General features: G+C 39.6%; 1 protein-coding gene and 2 long non-coding RNA genes across 3 annotated transcripts in view; 2 read left to right on the forward strand and 1 right to left on the reverse strand.

Moving 5' to 3' along the window:
* Nucleotides 1–16597, forward strand: part of LOC119021446 (hemicentin-1-like) — a 123876-nt gene that overhangs the window by 27557 nt on the left and 79722 nt on the right. The window contains exons 6-10 of the mRNA XM_037101749.1: nt 8472–8551; nt 13047–13352; nt 13659–13666; nt 15025–15055; nt 16040–16315. Coding sequence (XP_036957644.1) covers nt 8500–8551; nt 13047–13352; nt 13659–13666; nt 15025–15055; nt 16040–16315 — 673 coding nt within the window. The 5' untranslated portion in view covers nt 8472–8499. The remainder of the gene's footprint in view (nt 1–8471; nt 8552–13046; nt 13353–13658; nt 13667–15024; nt 15056–16039; nt 16316–16597) is intronic.
* Nucleotides 517–3542, forward strand: LOC119021458. The gene is made up of 3 exons (XR_005075584.1): nt 517–1969; nt 2148–2233; nt 2429–3542. It is a non-coding gene; the product is annotated as an uncharacterized LOC119021458 (long non-coding RNA).
* On the reverse strand, nt 5999–6877 carry LOC119021464. Its single transcript, XR_005075590.1, has 2 exons — nt 6736–6877; nt 5999–6628 (listed from the first exon to the last, which is right to left on the reverse strand). It is a non-coding gene; the product is annotated as an uncharacterized LOC119021464 (long non-coding RNA).

The raw sequence follows: 16597 nt of genomic DNA on the forward strand, positions 1-16597 counted from the left end.
CTGTGTGTAATTATACATGACAACAATCTGAACACAGACACTTGATTCATGAGTTCATTTAGTTGATTAATCAGAGAAACTTTGAGTCCTGAAACACATCTGAGCTCCGTCTCCTGGAGTCACACTGGAGCTGCTTCTGGTTCTGATGTCACAGGATCTTCATCACTGAATCTTTTTGTCAGTGACATAAAAGAATGATGTTGGTACCGGGCTCAGGTCCACTGAGGAGCTCAGACTGAAAGTGGTCCTGAACTCTGAGCCTCCTTTTCTGTCAAGTTTGTGGCTCCTTTCCAGTTGAGAGGCAGTTTCCACAAACGAGGCCTGTAGTGAAGCTCCACAGCTGCCTCTTCTGCTGCTGACTGTTTAAATCCTTCACACCGACTGTCTGTGAGTTCACACCTGGACAAGTTCAATGTACAGACATGTGGTGACTGAACAAAGATTTCTGCATCCACACACTAAAATGAATCACAGCACACAAAGTGAGTCTCACACACAGCTGAGCTGGTTGTTCAGCACATAATAACTAGGAGGTGTAACTGTGGAGGAACTGATGGACCCGACTGACAGAACTGGATCAGAACAGACAAACAGAATATGAGCTGCTGAGTGAGTAGAAGAGGAAACAGAAGATAATCTGACACGACGCTGATCTGAAGTGATGAGTTATGATTTATAAGATTATATAATATTGCTGGAATTATAAATGATTGAAGTTACAGAACAGTTGTGTTGGATTACTTCAGATTAGAGCTGCGAGGTACGACCTTAAAATGATATCAAGATATTTTAAGGCCACATCCTGATATAAGATGTGTAACTGGATAATGTGAAATGTTCTCAGAAGAACTTCAGAAGTGTTGGGACGAGCCACAAAATCAAATATCTGAATATGTTCGACCAGATAGGCCCCACTGTGAGATCAATACTGATGAATGATGATTGTTACTTTCACAAAACATTGACAGGATGAGATTTTTTGATCAATAATCATCAATAATGCTGATATAATGACTCAGTGGGTAAAGAAAGTTCAGAACATGACGTCACTTTACTGTAATGAGCCTTTAGAACCAGGAGACAGTTTTGATATATCACCATGTGAGAATATCAAATATCTAAAACAATATATATTCTCATATCATGACAACAGTTTATATTGTTTATGTTGCTCAGCCTACTTTAGATTGTACAGGTGTTCCTATTAAAGTGTCCACACACAAACTATGTTAACAGAAGGAGACGAGCTTTTAATGATCCTGTGTTTCACATTTCATAACACATTTTCTTTATTATTTAATGTGAATAGAAACAAAGTTCACATGACGTCCTTTAATGTGTCACTGTTAGCTGTGTTTAGATTAGAGAGATTAGAGAGAGACTTTATTAATTGAACTATGTAGATGAAACTGTGTGTTTATTACTGAGGTCACAGTTAAAGGTGCTGTTGTACTGAATACTGATCATTGCATTAACACCTCGATGACCGTGTCTACAAAAAGTGAACATTAATACATCATATGATAAAGTTAATGTCAGAAGAGTTGTGTTGGATTACATCAGATTGTGCAGGTGTTCCTAATAATGTGGCCACTGAGTGAATGAACCACTGATAACAAAAGTGCTGTACGAGGTTTGAAGATCCCATGTTTCATATTTCATAACATTTTTGATATTACTGAAATAGTGAGACAACAAATTTCATGTGATGCATTTTAATATATTTGTTCTGCTCAACAAGTTTTAATGTTCAGAGTTAAACGATCTGCTGTGAGTCAGAAACAGTGTCGGCAGTTTGAATCAGTCTGAAAAATGTTTGTGAGAAGTTAGAAATGTTTAACTTTTCTTGTCCCAGTGAAGAGAAGTCATGAACAGAAACACTGTAACGTGACATTTATAATCCTGTTGTTGTTGTTTATAACTGATGAATCACTTCCTGTCATCTTCACAGGTGCAGCTGCAGCACCAGGTGAGATTCTTCCTCCTCATGTGGTTTTATTCAAGTCAAGTTTTATTTGACTCCAGACAACATCGTGTGTGTTCAGACGGAACATCCAGACATTTTATAACAACATCTTCTTCATTCTTTAAGTGTTTGGATGTTCTGACTAGTTCTGACTCTGACTCTCACTCTTCATCTGTTTCAGGCTCCAACACTGGACTGCTCATGTTGTTCTTCTTGTTGCTGTTGTTGTTCTAGCTTTGCTGCTTTGGAAACACAACTGTAGGACACGTAAGTTTAAATTACGTATTTTATCAACATGTTGATGATGAACAGAACCAGAACTCATTCTTTATGTTTCTGATGTTCAGAGTGTTGACTGATGTTTTATCTCTCTGACGTGAATCATTCTGTGTGTATTTACACTCAGAGGAGGATCAGGTCAGTCAGACTTTCTTCACTGTAACTTTGTTTTGTTTCCTGCAGGTGTACCACTGGGTCCACCTGATCAGAAACTAACCAGCTCTGCTTGTGCCATGAAGTTTTCTGCTGTGTGTGTTTCCACCATGTTGGATGATGGTGAAGACATTTTGTCTGCTCTGCGCTTATTTCAGACCGTTTGAGAATTGAAATGTGGTTTTTAAAGTTAAAGTTAATTTCAGTTTGAGGTTCAGAGTTCATGTTGTGTTGAGGCAGATAGTTGAGATGGAAGCAAGATTAATAAATGAAAGCTGTTAGTCGATGTGCATGTATCTCATTAACACGACCTCAATCTGTCCCTGAACTAAACCAAGTGTCGGACTCAGAATCAGAGTAAAAAGACGTCAAATCAACATCCACTTCAAGCAGCGATTGACCAACACAGAGAGTCTGAAGGGTTCGAACTTCTCTTTAATTCTGACCAACTTCTTCTTTCACGTCTCGTGTACAACAGAGTTCAACTTAAAGAAAGATTGTGTGAACATAGTGGAAACACCAGAAACATTTTCTGGGCTCGACAGTCGGGAGAAATTTGTGGAATCGATAAAAAGAAAATGTAACAAAGTGCAAAAGAAACAGAGTTTGACTGGAGCTCTTTTAATTATAACGTTGTGTCTTCTGCTGCGGTTTAAAAGCTTCTGACTGGAGAATCAACTGTTTATCTCCACGAACCAACTTATTATATTCACATCATGTCGTCACTTTGCTTTTTCTTTTGTTGCTTTTCTACAAATTCTGTTTTAACGTTAAAATCTTTTGCCTTCAGATTCGGTTCGACAAGACGTCGTACAAACTAGTTCACCCAGAGCTGAGCTGAGTTCAGCTTCATGATTTTAAATATGCAGTTTATTTGATATTTCCCACAAATCTGACCTCATTTAAATCTTAAACCATGCTGTAGTTTCCTGGCCACAGGGAGGTTGAACAACATCTGAACCGACTCACTTCCTGAAACCAACAAACCAACATTCACATCCACTTCAAGTAGTGACTGACCAACACAGGAAGTCTGCAGGGTTTGAACTTTTCTCTCAAGCTGGATTTTAATTCTTCACACAACTTCTTCTTTCACGTCTCTGTTCAACAGAGTTCAACTGACAGTAAAGATCGTCTGAACGTAGTCGTTGACTCTGTTATTAATGTTGTTGAGGACAAAGACGAGCTCTTTCTTTCTGTTCTATGTTGCTTTTATTCTTTTATTTTTATATTCTGATCATCTGATGCGTCTCATTTTTACTCTGTCGTCAGTGTAGATTCAAATGGACCAAGTTAAAAAGGGACTTAATGAAACCAGAACAGTCCAAGTTTTATACAAGTGTTCAGAGTCGAGGGGCTCGGACCAAAGAACTGTCACACGTCGCTGGTTTGATCCCCGGCTCCTCCCGTCCACATGTCCAAGTGTCCTTGAGCAACAGGCTGAAGCCCAAACTGCTCCTGATGGTCAGACCAGCACCTTGCATGGTAGCTGACTGCCATCGGTGAGTGAGTGAGTGAGTGAGTGAGTGAGTGAGTGAGTGAGTGAGTGAGTGAGTGAGTGAGTGAGTGAGTGAGTGAGTGAGTGAGTGAGTGAGTGAGTGAGTGAGTGAGTGAATGGATGAATGAGGGCAGCAGTGATGTATAAATGCGTCTATTTACCAAATATTATCAGACTGCTTGTAGAGCTTAAAGCTCCTGACTGAGCTCCACATGTGCTTTAAAACCATCAGACTTCACTGAACTGAAGCTGCTGTTAACACTGTCAGTCACTGTCAACATTTTGTAGCTACCAGTTAATATAATGTGACACTTATGGTTTGTTTTATATTAATGTAATTGATATTGTTGGACTATTGTCTGGCCCCCAAAAATATTCCCATGTTAAATCATAATCATGACATAAACTAAATTAAGGTTTTGACATAAAACATTGAAATTAGTAAATAAAAACTTAAGAATTATTAGAGAATAAAGTAAAATACATCAAAATAATGAATTAAAAGAATCAGAATTATGAGAGAAAACATCAAAATTATGGATTACATTTTTTTTTTCAGTTTTTGTCACATTTATCAATTATCATTTACCATGGGAATATTTTATTTTTATGAAGGCTTATTTTATTTTTTATATTTTTACGCTTCCTTGTATTGGTTGAGGTGCTGATCCAGAGTCAGTTACTAACTGAACTCTACACTCAGTGTCCAGTTTATTACGTGCAGCCAGCTGAAGCTGAAGCAGTCTGATACAACAGTCGTGCAGTAAATCCTCCTTCATGAAGGTTTTAATGTTCAGTTTGTTGTCAAAGATTCGACTTAATAAATCAGTTTGGAGGCTGTTGAACTGTTGTGTCTTATTCTGCAGATGTTTTAATTATTCTTAGTTTAGTTTGCGCTGGGCTTGATGTCACAGAAAGGGGGCGGGGCATCCGTCACTCACAAAGCATCCTGGGAATGATTTGATTCTGATCAGATCAATGCTGCAGATGTAAATCTGTCATAGATATGAAAGAACAACATCTGACAGCTGACTTGTTTGATTACATGCTGCATATTTATGATAGTTGTCTGCTGCAAATGTAAAAAATAAAATGTGTTTGTGTACAATAATAAATGTCTAATGTTCTGTCAGGGAGTAAATCACTTCACTGCTGAAAGTAAAGAAAGCAGACTCACTGCCAGCTGCAGGCTCTTATTTTGATAGGCAGACTTTTTGTCTCTGTGACGTCATTATTAGAACTTAAACATTAAATATAAATCACTAAATATAAAATCGATCCATCAGAATCAGTTGAATGTGAATCATGGTGGTCTACTTCAGTGCAGCACTACCTGTAACAGGTGTGTCACAGTGAGGGTCTGTGTTTCTGACTGAGAGACGGTCAACTTCATGATTTGGAAACATGTTTTTTCTTTTTTTTTAATAAATAGATTTACATATCTGAACATAGTTTTTTGGTAACTTGAGCATTTTGTAATGACAGCAGCTGATACAAAGAGCAGGAGGCCCGACATCTACACCTGAGCCACACACACATTACTGAGCAAACAAACGGTGTGTCAGCTGATCATCTGTACCTGAACTCTGATATCTTCTCCAGAAGTCATGTGTTAGTTTCAGCTCCCATGTTCGTGACTGTGACGCCCTCTGCTGTCCTAAAACCAGCCTCTGTCTTCATGAAGTCAAACCTGTGTGATCAGATGTGGCTGCATGAAGACAACAGAGGAGGGTTGTGATGATGAGACGCTCCAACTCTCACCTGAAGTCACTCTTTTCTTTCTGCTCACACCTGCTGCAACACGTCACTGATCACATGACTCATACTTCCACTGAAAACCTGGGTGAGGTGAGTTTGTGTGTGTGTGTGTGTGTGTGTGTGTGTGCATTCATGTGTGTGTGTGAGAGAGAGAGAGAGTGAATGAAATGGCAATTATGAAATTACTATATAACAATAACTACAAATTACTGTGCAATGCATTACAAAAAAATTACAAAACAGTGTGTGTTCAACTACAGTAGTAGTCTGGTGTGTGAGAGGACGGGGATGGAGACGGGGAGAGAGTGAGATGATATGATTTGCTTTTTGTTGTTTTTTTTCTCCTTTATTTTCTGATCAGAAGAACATAATTCTAATGTACAAAGACACTGGTGGGGGGCTGCTGGCCGGAGGTCCTGGGCCCCTGCAGGTCAGGGGGCCCAAGTGCCGACCTTTGACTTAATGGTAAGAAAGCGCCTGCTCGCTTCTCAGGTTTGATGAACAGTTTATTTTCCAGGAGTCAGGCAGAAGGCGAGGTGGTGTCCGGGCTGTGTCAGGGTTAGTAGATGCACAGTTGGTTATTTGTACAGTGTTGACGTTCCTCTAGAGTCAAGCGAGTTCTTCCCACCTGTACTGCTCCTCCAGGACAGCAGGCGGAGCTCTGGGGATCCTGGTGGGACATGGGGAGTGCTGAGGTGCTGGCAGAGAGTGAGGGATCAGGTGAAGAATGGAGCTACCTGGTCTGCAGCCGGTGTTTAGAGCCTGGTGTATGGATGTCGGATCCACTAGGTTCAGAGTTTGTTATATGATTCTATACACTTCGTTGTAGATAGTTGAAGCCTATAGATAGAGACTGGCGCTGGTGGTAAGCGTGGCGAGTAGAGACTCAGGTGAGCGCAGGGCGAGGCTGCTGGCTGCAGAGCTGCTGGGCTGCTGGAAGTGGAGCCACTGGTAGCTGGATATGCTGGCAAACACTGAAGGTAGAACACAGAAACATTAGATCTCCTGAAGAAAGCATGAAAACACAAGTAGTCTGACTAGAAGGCGATAAAGCCGGAGCCATGTGTCACGTCTGACTGACCAAATCATCTGGCAGCAGGTAGCGTGAAGACCAGAGGTCATCTGATGATGAGTGGAAAACTCCACCCAGCGTCTCAGTGCATCTCTGCAAGCACAACAGAAAGAAAAACACCAAAAACACACAAATCCACCACAGAACAACGACAGACTGACTGTTGACTCCTCTCCAGTTAGTTAGAACTGAAGAAGCCTCTGAACGTCTTCAGGAAACTGAAACTAGTCCAGTTGTCAACGATTCAGCACTGAGAGTTACTGAGACCTGGATGACTGAGAACCTTCAGCAGAAGTTGGATTTTCTTGTATTTTGTCCTAGATTTAGTTAAATACTGCACACAGACGAGATATTTCAGGTTCAAATTAATAAACTGTGTTGAACATGTTCTCAGGAACACTTGATAAACTGTTGTCAGTAAACAGGTTGATTATAAATGTCTGCTCTCTGGTTTTATTCAGGTTTTTACACAGTGTGACGTTTCAGAGTCAGAATCTTTATGATTATATTGTAGCTGAGAAAATGACTTTCAGGCTTCCCGTTACTCAAGCGTGTGTGTGCAGAGTGTGAAGGGTGTGATACGTTTCAATTCCTCTTTTGAGAAAGCTGCTGTTGTCCGTTATTGATCAAACAGCTTCTGTGTTTCACACATGAGCTAAAGAAACTTTTCTGTTTTGTTCCAAGACACAAAATTAAAAAGACACGAACATTAAACAGAGTTTGTCTGGGACATAAATGTAATAAATTGATTGCAGTTTTTTCACTGATATATTTTCAATATTTTGCTCATTTTCTTCACATTTTGGACACAAATTGTTAGAAATATGTTTGTATGTAAAAATTAAGTTCCATGTTAAATCTGAATGGGTTCTCTTTCACATTTAGATTCAACACGTCACTGTTTTTGTTCCCATATAAACATGTATTGCTCTCGGTCAGGTGTGTGCACCTCTGTCAACATACAGAGAAAACACCAAGAAAACAGAGTGCAGTCATCTGCTGTTCATTTGTCCGATATTTAATTAAATACAATGAGAATAATGGGATGAGAATAATAAACTGTGTTGAACATGTTCTCAGGAACACTTGATAAACTGTTGTCAGTAAACAGGTTGATTGTAAATGTCTGCTCTCTGGTTTTATTCAGGTTTTTACACCATGTGACGACTCAGAAATAGAAACTTTATCAATCCATCTATCATTTAGTGTGTGTGTGTGTGTGCGCGCGCGTGTGTGTGCATGTCATTTCCTGTTTTGATAAAGCTGCTGTTTTCCAAGAAACTCGTCCCCTGCAAACACTCCTTCGTGTTTTTCATTATTATAACATATTATAACATATTTACATCCATCAGACTGTAATTTCTCTCCTGAATGCTGCTCAGTGGTTCCAACATGTTCGTGCTCACCGACTGTGTGAAGCTGCGTGTTAACTGAGGGCAGTGTGGTCAGAGAGAAAGTCAAGTTTTGCCCTTTGGGATCCAACTGGTTTACCAACATTTGTGTCTTTGTGTTGAACTGAACTGAGTTTAAACACACAGTATTAACTTCTGCCACGAGGAATCTCTCAATCTAACCGATGACATAAAGTGAAATGAAATAATATGTGGCGATGCTGCTTTTATTCTGAAATATTTGTACCGGAAGTGCTGCAACGTCAGTGTGCGAAACCGAAAGTGTTTGAGAAAGAAGTCAGGGCGTCGTCGTTTTCTTTGAGGTTCCGTTATTTTCGCGGCTCCATCAGTGAGGTGAAGTCCTCAGAGGACATCAACAACTATGGAGCTTCTTCCTCTCGTGTGTCTCTGTCTGCTGAGCTGCTCTGGAGACGGTAAGAAAACTGATCATCATCACTGACAGTTTGTCATTTCACTTGATTTCATCTCAACAGGAACAATGTGGAGACAAGCTGGATGTGAAAGTGCGCGCGAGACACCTGCTGAGCGCCCGGTGACGTCACATGCACACCGATAATCAGCGCACATCGATAGTATTGATCGGATCGATTATAGAAGAGTTACAGCAGAATGATGATGAGTTTTAATTCGAGATGCTTTATAACGATGTGTCGTCATCACTGCTGTGTGTGCGTGCATGTTCGTGCATGTGCGCATGTGCGTGTGCGTCGTCTCCATCCTGCTGCAGACTCTCGCAGGTTTCACAGAAACTCTTGTGATCTTTGGACTCTTTTATCGGTGGTTAAATAAAACGCGTGTGTGTCTGAAGCTCCTGAATAAACTAAAGTAGTTGATCAATACAACAGAGACGTGCACGTGATCATAGAGGGGAAGGGGCTCAACGTCAGAAACGGGCAGTACGTGCGCGTTCACAGCGCGCGCCATTTTTTTCCAGGCCTTGATAAGACAATATGAGGATTAGTTTAAAATGAGAGAACAAAGTTCTTATAGAAAGCTCACAGCTTAGCTGCCATTTCTACTGTGTCAGCATGAGTTTATTCACATCATCATAATACTGAGGTGACATGCAGTTCAGCTGCAGTCCTTCAGAAGCAATACAACACTGGTTTATTATTAGAAATACAGGCTACACATCTTAAAATGTGACAAAACCAAGAAGTGACCACTGTGACTGTTAGTAGGAACAGAAATGTTTACAACAGCAAAGTCACAGTAAACTCAACATCTGGAGGAAGTTGAAGATTTGTGGCAGATAAACAGCGACACAGACAGCTGTCAGATTATTATTATCTCTCGTTAACAAGCAGTTAGCTTAACAAGTGCAAATATGTGTGTGTGGTGGAGTTCTGATGAGGCAGCTCTGTGTGTGTGTGTGTGTGTGTGTGTGTGTGTGTGTGTCTCTCTCTCACATTCAACAAGCTTTATTGGCATGACTGTGTTTAACAATACTGCTCTGTGTACTCACAGCAGAGAGAGAATACATAGATAATTATTTCATGGTTCCAGTTCCAACAGCACATTTATTATTTATGTACATTGTCTTAATAATGTTGTAGATTTTCCCTCCAATACCTTTTTCTAGTAATTTCAGAAACAGACCATGATGCCAAATTGAGTGGAATGCTTCCTTGAAATCTACAAAACAAGAGCAGTTTGTGTTTTGTTGTGGTGGACGTGTTTCTGGATGAGGGTGTGGAGGATGTAGATGTGGTCAGTGCAGATCTGATGTCAGGATTGGGGGCGACACAAAAGAGACTTTTTTTTTTGCCTGTATGCAACCATGCGACCATAAATCACAACTTCGTAGAGGCTCGTCATATCAAAAAGTACTGCACAGGGAATCATTTACTGTGCTGACCTTTCTTGTTTATTTGTCCTAAACAGCCGACAGCGCGTATCACTCTTTACTTAACTGTTATATTAATAAATCATAATTTTAAGGGTCTCGGGCATGTGATGTCCACTCATGTTCTTATCTTTTGCCTCCCTCCAACCCTCCCACATCCCCAATTCTTCTCACCATCTTCCTTTTCTCCCAGAGTATGGGGCTACTTTATACATGATTAAAGGATATAACCCTTCACTTATTTCATAATCTCAAGGACTTTGGTTGTCTTTAATGATTGATTCTAGGATTTCTAGTTTGTTGAGCAGATTATTTTGGGTTGAATCCAGTGTGATTGCACTGTATAGATTTTCTAAGTGTTTCTTTTCCATATTTCCCCTTTTTGAATAGCCAATTCTTCCTTGTTTGATTTGTTGAGTGAACGCCATTTTTTCTAAAAAATGATTTGAGTCAATGGACTCCTCAGTTTCTTCAAGCTGGTGCTGTTCATGCTGCTCCTCTTTAGCTCTCAGTGTTTTTCTATATAATTTCAGTGTCTCCCAGTACTGGAGGCGGAGCTCATGATTATCAGGTTGTTTGGTGTTTTTCATTGGATAATTTTCGGAGAGTTTTTCTCAGACACCTGCAGTCAGAGTCAAACCACTTTTCATTAGCTGAGTTTGAACTGTGATACTGAGATTTTTTCAGATTGGATAGAAATGCTGTGTTGTCAAATATGGAGTTACTCTCCTGAACAGCCTGGTTCAGGCCGTCATTACTGTGGGGATATAAGGTGGTGGTAAAATGATTTAACTGAGATTGGATTGTTGGGCGACTGATTGCTCTCTGGTAGTCATCCTTGCTGTTATTTGTCATCTGTAAGGTTGTTTGGAGCGGTTGAGTTTACTGGGCTGTGCTACATGGGGGTCAGTTGGTGTCTTCCTAATGTGGAGGGTGATTTTGCTGTGATCAGGGTGTGAGGGAGCTGACAGTGAATGCTCTTAGACAGAAGAGCTCCAGGTCTGTAATACTATCCACCTTATTCCTGAGTTTGTGAGTTTACCCATGGTTCATAGCGGGATTCGGCTTTGCTCCTCTGGTTGAACTGGTTGAACTTGGTGTTTATGCCAGCGTAGCTGTCATGCTCGCTCTACAAACCGACTTTTAACACAAAGAAAGTGACAAAATTGACAAAAATTGGAGGTGGATACACAGGTACGGATGTTTTAATGAGTCGTGAGGACCGTTCTGTAACAGTGTCTCACCCGTCGGTTCTCCCTGAGTGGGTAGATGACATGAAGCAATAGCTCGACATACATCCATCAGCATAGTTAATTATATTTTCTGATGGTGTTGACGCCGGTGAAGTACGCAGTTACAAAAGCACAGAAGCATACAACTACCTGCACAGTAACAGAATAGGGAAAGTACTGTTGAAGAAACACAGTGAGTTTATATTTCTGAAGGCAGCAGTAGAGTTCAGCCACAGCGTCAGTTAGGGAAGTCATGCAGTCATGCAGTAGTTATTCTGTGTAAGATATTCATAAACCCAAATATTTATTTTAGTGTTACAGCTGCGAGCCACACTAGTCTCCGTTCCCCCTTCCTCGGCACGGCGTGGAGGGCGCAGGACACAGACGTGTTTGTCGAAGTTGTTGATGTTCAACACAAGAAGTTTCAGAAAAAAACTTCACTTTTCATGAATTGTTGTGGCGACCAACAACAGCACATGTTGTTGTACCTGAGCTCATTTCAAAAACCAAAAATTTAGCATTCATGACATAACGCTAGTTGGTTTGGGCTAGCTTGGCGGCAGCGGTCAGTGTGTTGAAATGAGATAAACTGTCAATCCTGTTGTCAATGAAGAGACAAATTATAATATTATAAGCCTTTAAAATTGATGAATAGATAAATAAGTAAATATGCACATTAAAGAAAAACAATAATGATGAATAAATAAATGATAATAAATAATAAATCTCTCTCTCTGCAGCAGACAGAGAAGCAGCTTTATAGGCTCATCACACTCACAACAAGTTATTACACGGAAATGTGTTTGTTAGATAACTGTGTTTGTGTTTCTATACCGCCGTTTCCACATCAGGAATTTATTTATTCATTAAAAAAAACACAATATAACGGCACTTTTTAATAGGAAGCAAAAAGGGCAGATGGTTCTAGAACCTCCCTGCGTCCACGTTCAGTCCTGAAGGGGAGACCCGGGTTTAGCTTTAACACGTTCTGTCTCTAAAGATGACGTCTTCAAATGTCTCGTTCTGTCCACAACACAAAGATATTCAGTTTACTGTCACAGAGGAAAGAAACAGAAAACATTCACATTTAATTGAACATTATTGATCATGTTGAAGTGAAGATTAAATACATAAATCTTCATGTGAGTCGAGACTCAGAGATCCTGAAAGTGTTTGGACTTGTTCTCTTTTGTCACAAACCAACGATCACAGCAGCTGGAGGTCTGATAACTGACTCAGGGTCAGCTGGGAATCTGTCTCAGTGTAGCTGCTAGTTTATTGATTATCAGCATCAGATTCATTTGTGACTGTGTTTCCTGGTTCTTGTTTCCTTCATGATGACTGGAGAATATAATTCTGTTTAAAAACATAATTCTGTTTAAAAACATAATTCTCTGTCATGTGAAACTTTAATCTGATGTCCTGAGAAAGTTCAGTGAACATATTTGAATGACAAAGTGAAACAACATGTGTGTTCAGCTGTGGAACAGGATAGTTTGGTGGTTAGTTGTGTCTTTGAATCCAGTCCAATAAATCAAGATGTGACATGAATAAAACTACAACTTCTCCTGGTGTTATAAAGATGAACAGTTTCCACAGCTGAACACATTTTGTAACATTCAAACACAAACAATCAATAACAGAAACCTGATTAACTTTACTGTAAGATTAAATATACTTAAAATATGTCAGTACAAGCTGGACACAACCAAAACTATCATGTTAGAGGAAACAGCTGTTTGAGTTTTTGTTGTGTAAAGTTGTTATCTGACTTTGTTTCCTGATGACTCAGCATGTTAACATACTGAGTAACATGTTTTTATCTTCCAGCTGTCAGAGTGGTCGTGGAAGAAGACAGTGATGCTGTTTTACCCTGTTTGATCAGAACCAAGGAGAACCTCGCAGGAAAGGCTTTTGACTGGAAGAAAGATGGTCAGGATGTGTTCTTTCATGATCCAATCGGCCACACAAATCAAGGTCGGGACTTCACAGATCGCGTGTCACATTTTGAAGATCAGCTGCAGAACGGCAACGCCTCCATAAAGATCACAAGAACAAAGATGGCCGACAGCGGGAACTACAGCTGTATTTTTCCACATCTTCAGAGTCAAACATCCATCATCGAGCTTGTTGTTGGTGAGTGTTTTCATTAAACAGTTAAAGATGTCGCTCATTTACTGCTGCGACTGGTTCCAGAGTCCCAGATGGACTTTTGTTCAGTGGTCAGAATCCACATCTGGCAGGGCCTCGAGCCCACAGAGCTGCAGCCACATCTGGAGAGACGACCTCTGTATCAAACATGCTGATATCAGAGACACACTGCAGATTATGTCTCTCTGTACAATGAAGCTTCAGCCGTCTGTAGGAGATGAAACATGACTTTTACACAGTATTACCTGTCTGTTTCAAAACTATCTAACATGTGTTTGTTTTGCCTTTCAGGTCGAGTCTTAACCTCTTGGGGTTCATTTTGATTTTGTGCGTCTCTGCCTCTTAATATTTACTCATTTGAAACAGTTTAATACAAAAACCAGGAGCAGCTGATACATGTCCACTACATCACTGTAAAGCAAACACTCTGAGGTTCATCAGGTGTGTTGATCTGATTTAAAGCTCAGAGAGAGTTGAACTGCTAAATGATTCAACAGAGAAAATGTCAAAGTTTTAATAGTTTTGTTTGTTTGATTTCATGTTTTAAATTAAATTAATAAGTTATAATCTGGTCCATCAGGCTGAAATTCTCAGGATCTCTCCCTCAACTTGTCTAAAATATCTGAACCAAATTGTATGTTGCCAGACAGAAGAGGCTCTGAGATATTTTAGAAAGTGCAGTACAGATTATCTCCAGCAGATGTCCACAGAGCTCTCTAAAACTTCTCCAAAGTTACCAAATGATGATAATAAATCCCTTTAAGATGCTGAAAAATGTCCCTCAGTGTTAAAGTGGACGATAAAAAGATGTTGTGAGTGTTTAAATAAAGATTTACATATTTATTATCATTGAATCATGTCTCCTTAAACATATAAATAAAGTTTCTCTGTTATGTGGGTGTCCCGCTGCCACAGGAAGTCCCACAACACTCACTTCCATATATGGTCACACAGGTAATTTAATTGGCTGCTAACTCAGAGTGTTTTCACGGTGCTGACTTCCCATTGGATGACAGCAGCTGTCAATAACACACATGTGGAGCTCGCGTACAGATGCTGTCCTGTGATTGGCTGCTGGAGTTAAAAGACCGTTAGGTTCGTCACTTCAGGTCGTAGAAAGATGCTGATTGGTTGGTTTTGTTCCGGGGCGTTTACTGATGTCAGAGATACTGAACATCATTGGTCAAATCTTTTGTCGATACTTTAAATTGATTAAAATGAAGTTGTTCGGAAAGTTTGACGAGCGGCGCTAAAAATGAACGAGCGACACAATCGACTTTTATTGTGGTGGTTTTAAGTTCCGCTTCCGTTTAACCGAGCTGGATTTAATGGCTGGACTTTTGTCTTTAAAACGAGCCGCTGTTCGTCTATAAATGTCTGTTTTTACACCTATAAATACAGTTTAACTGCGGCTACACAGGCTAGCTAGTAAGTAGCTAACTGTTTACTGCCGTAAAGTGAGACGCTGCTGTTGTAATGTCGTAAATCTTTATTTTAGGTTCCTGAATGTGTTGATAAAAACGAACCTGTGAGCTTTCAGGTGAGGTGTAATATGTGTGTGTTGACTTATGACGTCAACATGAAAATATGATGTTTATGTTTTTATTATTTTTTACTGTAAATATCGGGTCGCGTGCATCCTGCGCACCTTATAACATTAAAAGACAGAACAGGTGAAAACATCCCAGGTGAGTCCTGACTGTGATGACGTCACTCTCCACCTGTCATCAGCTCCACAGGCCTCAGTATCATTCAACACACTAACATCTGTTGAGCTGAACCTCTGAGTGTCATTCTGCTGTGTTACACATCTGGAGACAACAACATCTGTTCAGTTTGTGTTAAAGATTTACACTAAAAACTACCTTTATGTTATATTTATAATGACAGTGAATATATGTAATAAACATTGTGCTTTGATCATTCCCATGACACAAACACATTCAGAGTTTTCTTACACTCAATATTCCAGTTTATCAGATATATTTAGATAAAAACTAAACTAAAATCAGTCTCAATATGCAGCTCATAAATTTATCTTCATTAATGTTTTAATAATCAGATTGTGTTGAATCTGTTGAGAGATGTTGATTCGGTGTTATTGTCAGTGTGCAGACTGTAGTTTGTGTTTCTTTTAAGCTGCATGTCTGTGTAGTGTGCTGGGATACTGAAAAGCATTTCTAATATTCAGTCCACCCTCGATGAAAGAATAAAACTATACACATATAAAAAAAACACACTAGTTTAATCCTTTACAACCTTCTCTTGGCTGTCAAGCAGAATTTCAAGTATTTTTAAAATAATTTGCATTCAGACAGTTGAATTAAGATATTTCTCAATAACACAGATCCACTGACACATCAGGGGCGCATATGTTTAAAGACTGACTGTGTCTGATATTTTGTGTATACAATTTTTAGTGTAATGTCAATCAAATTATCAAATTTTGAGAAATTCACTGTGTATGTGAATCTGCCAAGATATCAGTCAGAATCTGCCTCAAAGTTAAACATGTCTGATCTACCTATGAAACAATATTGGAGGCTTTTTCTCTGTATTTTTCTCTTCAGACTTTAAATCATATATACAAACAGAATATAGATGGAACAGAGATCCCAAATGCTTTGTTATGCCATAATTGTCCTATACCTATACCTCTTGTTTGTTCTCAGGTGCAGCTCCAGAGCCAGTTATCAAGATACTTGCTGAAACAAAGCACTGGCGTCTGCTGCAGTGTGAAGCTCATGGTGATCCACTTCCTACAGTCGAGTGGAAGGACAGTGATAACAACACTCTTCCTGCTGATACACCTCAGATCTCAGTAAGAGGAGGTCGATCATACATCACTGTCAAGATTACTGTGACCAAGACCGGCCGCTATCGCTGTGTAGCTACACAGGAGAAGTTCAGCCATAGGATCGCTGCTAACACCTCTGTGCTCTTGGCAGGTCAGTGGTATTTAAATTTTCAAATTATTTTAATTATCAGTGTATTTTGAAGATTATGAGTTCAGACTGAACACACAGGTCATCAGCTCAAAGTCTGTTGATGCTGAAAATGTTTAAAACTGAAGAAACTCAGAGACTTAAAAACAAAAAATAAAGATACATTTGTTCTGGATGTGAATAAGAAGAAGTTGATGTTTGTGTTGCTGAAACATTCACTGTAAAAACTCTGCCGCTGTTAAATTAACTGGAATTAAATCAACTTTTGTGTTCAGTCTGAATTCA

This window comes from Acanthopagrus latus, chromosome 6 (genome assembly GCF_904848185.1).
Source record: "Acanthopagrus latus isolate v.2019 chromosome 6, fAcaLat1.1, whole genome shotgun sequence".
Lineage (NCBI taxonomy): Eukaryota > Metazoa > Chordata > Actinopteri > Spariformes > Sparidae > Acanthopagrus > Acanthopagrus latus.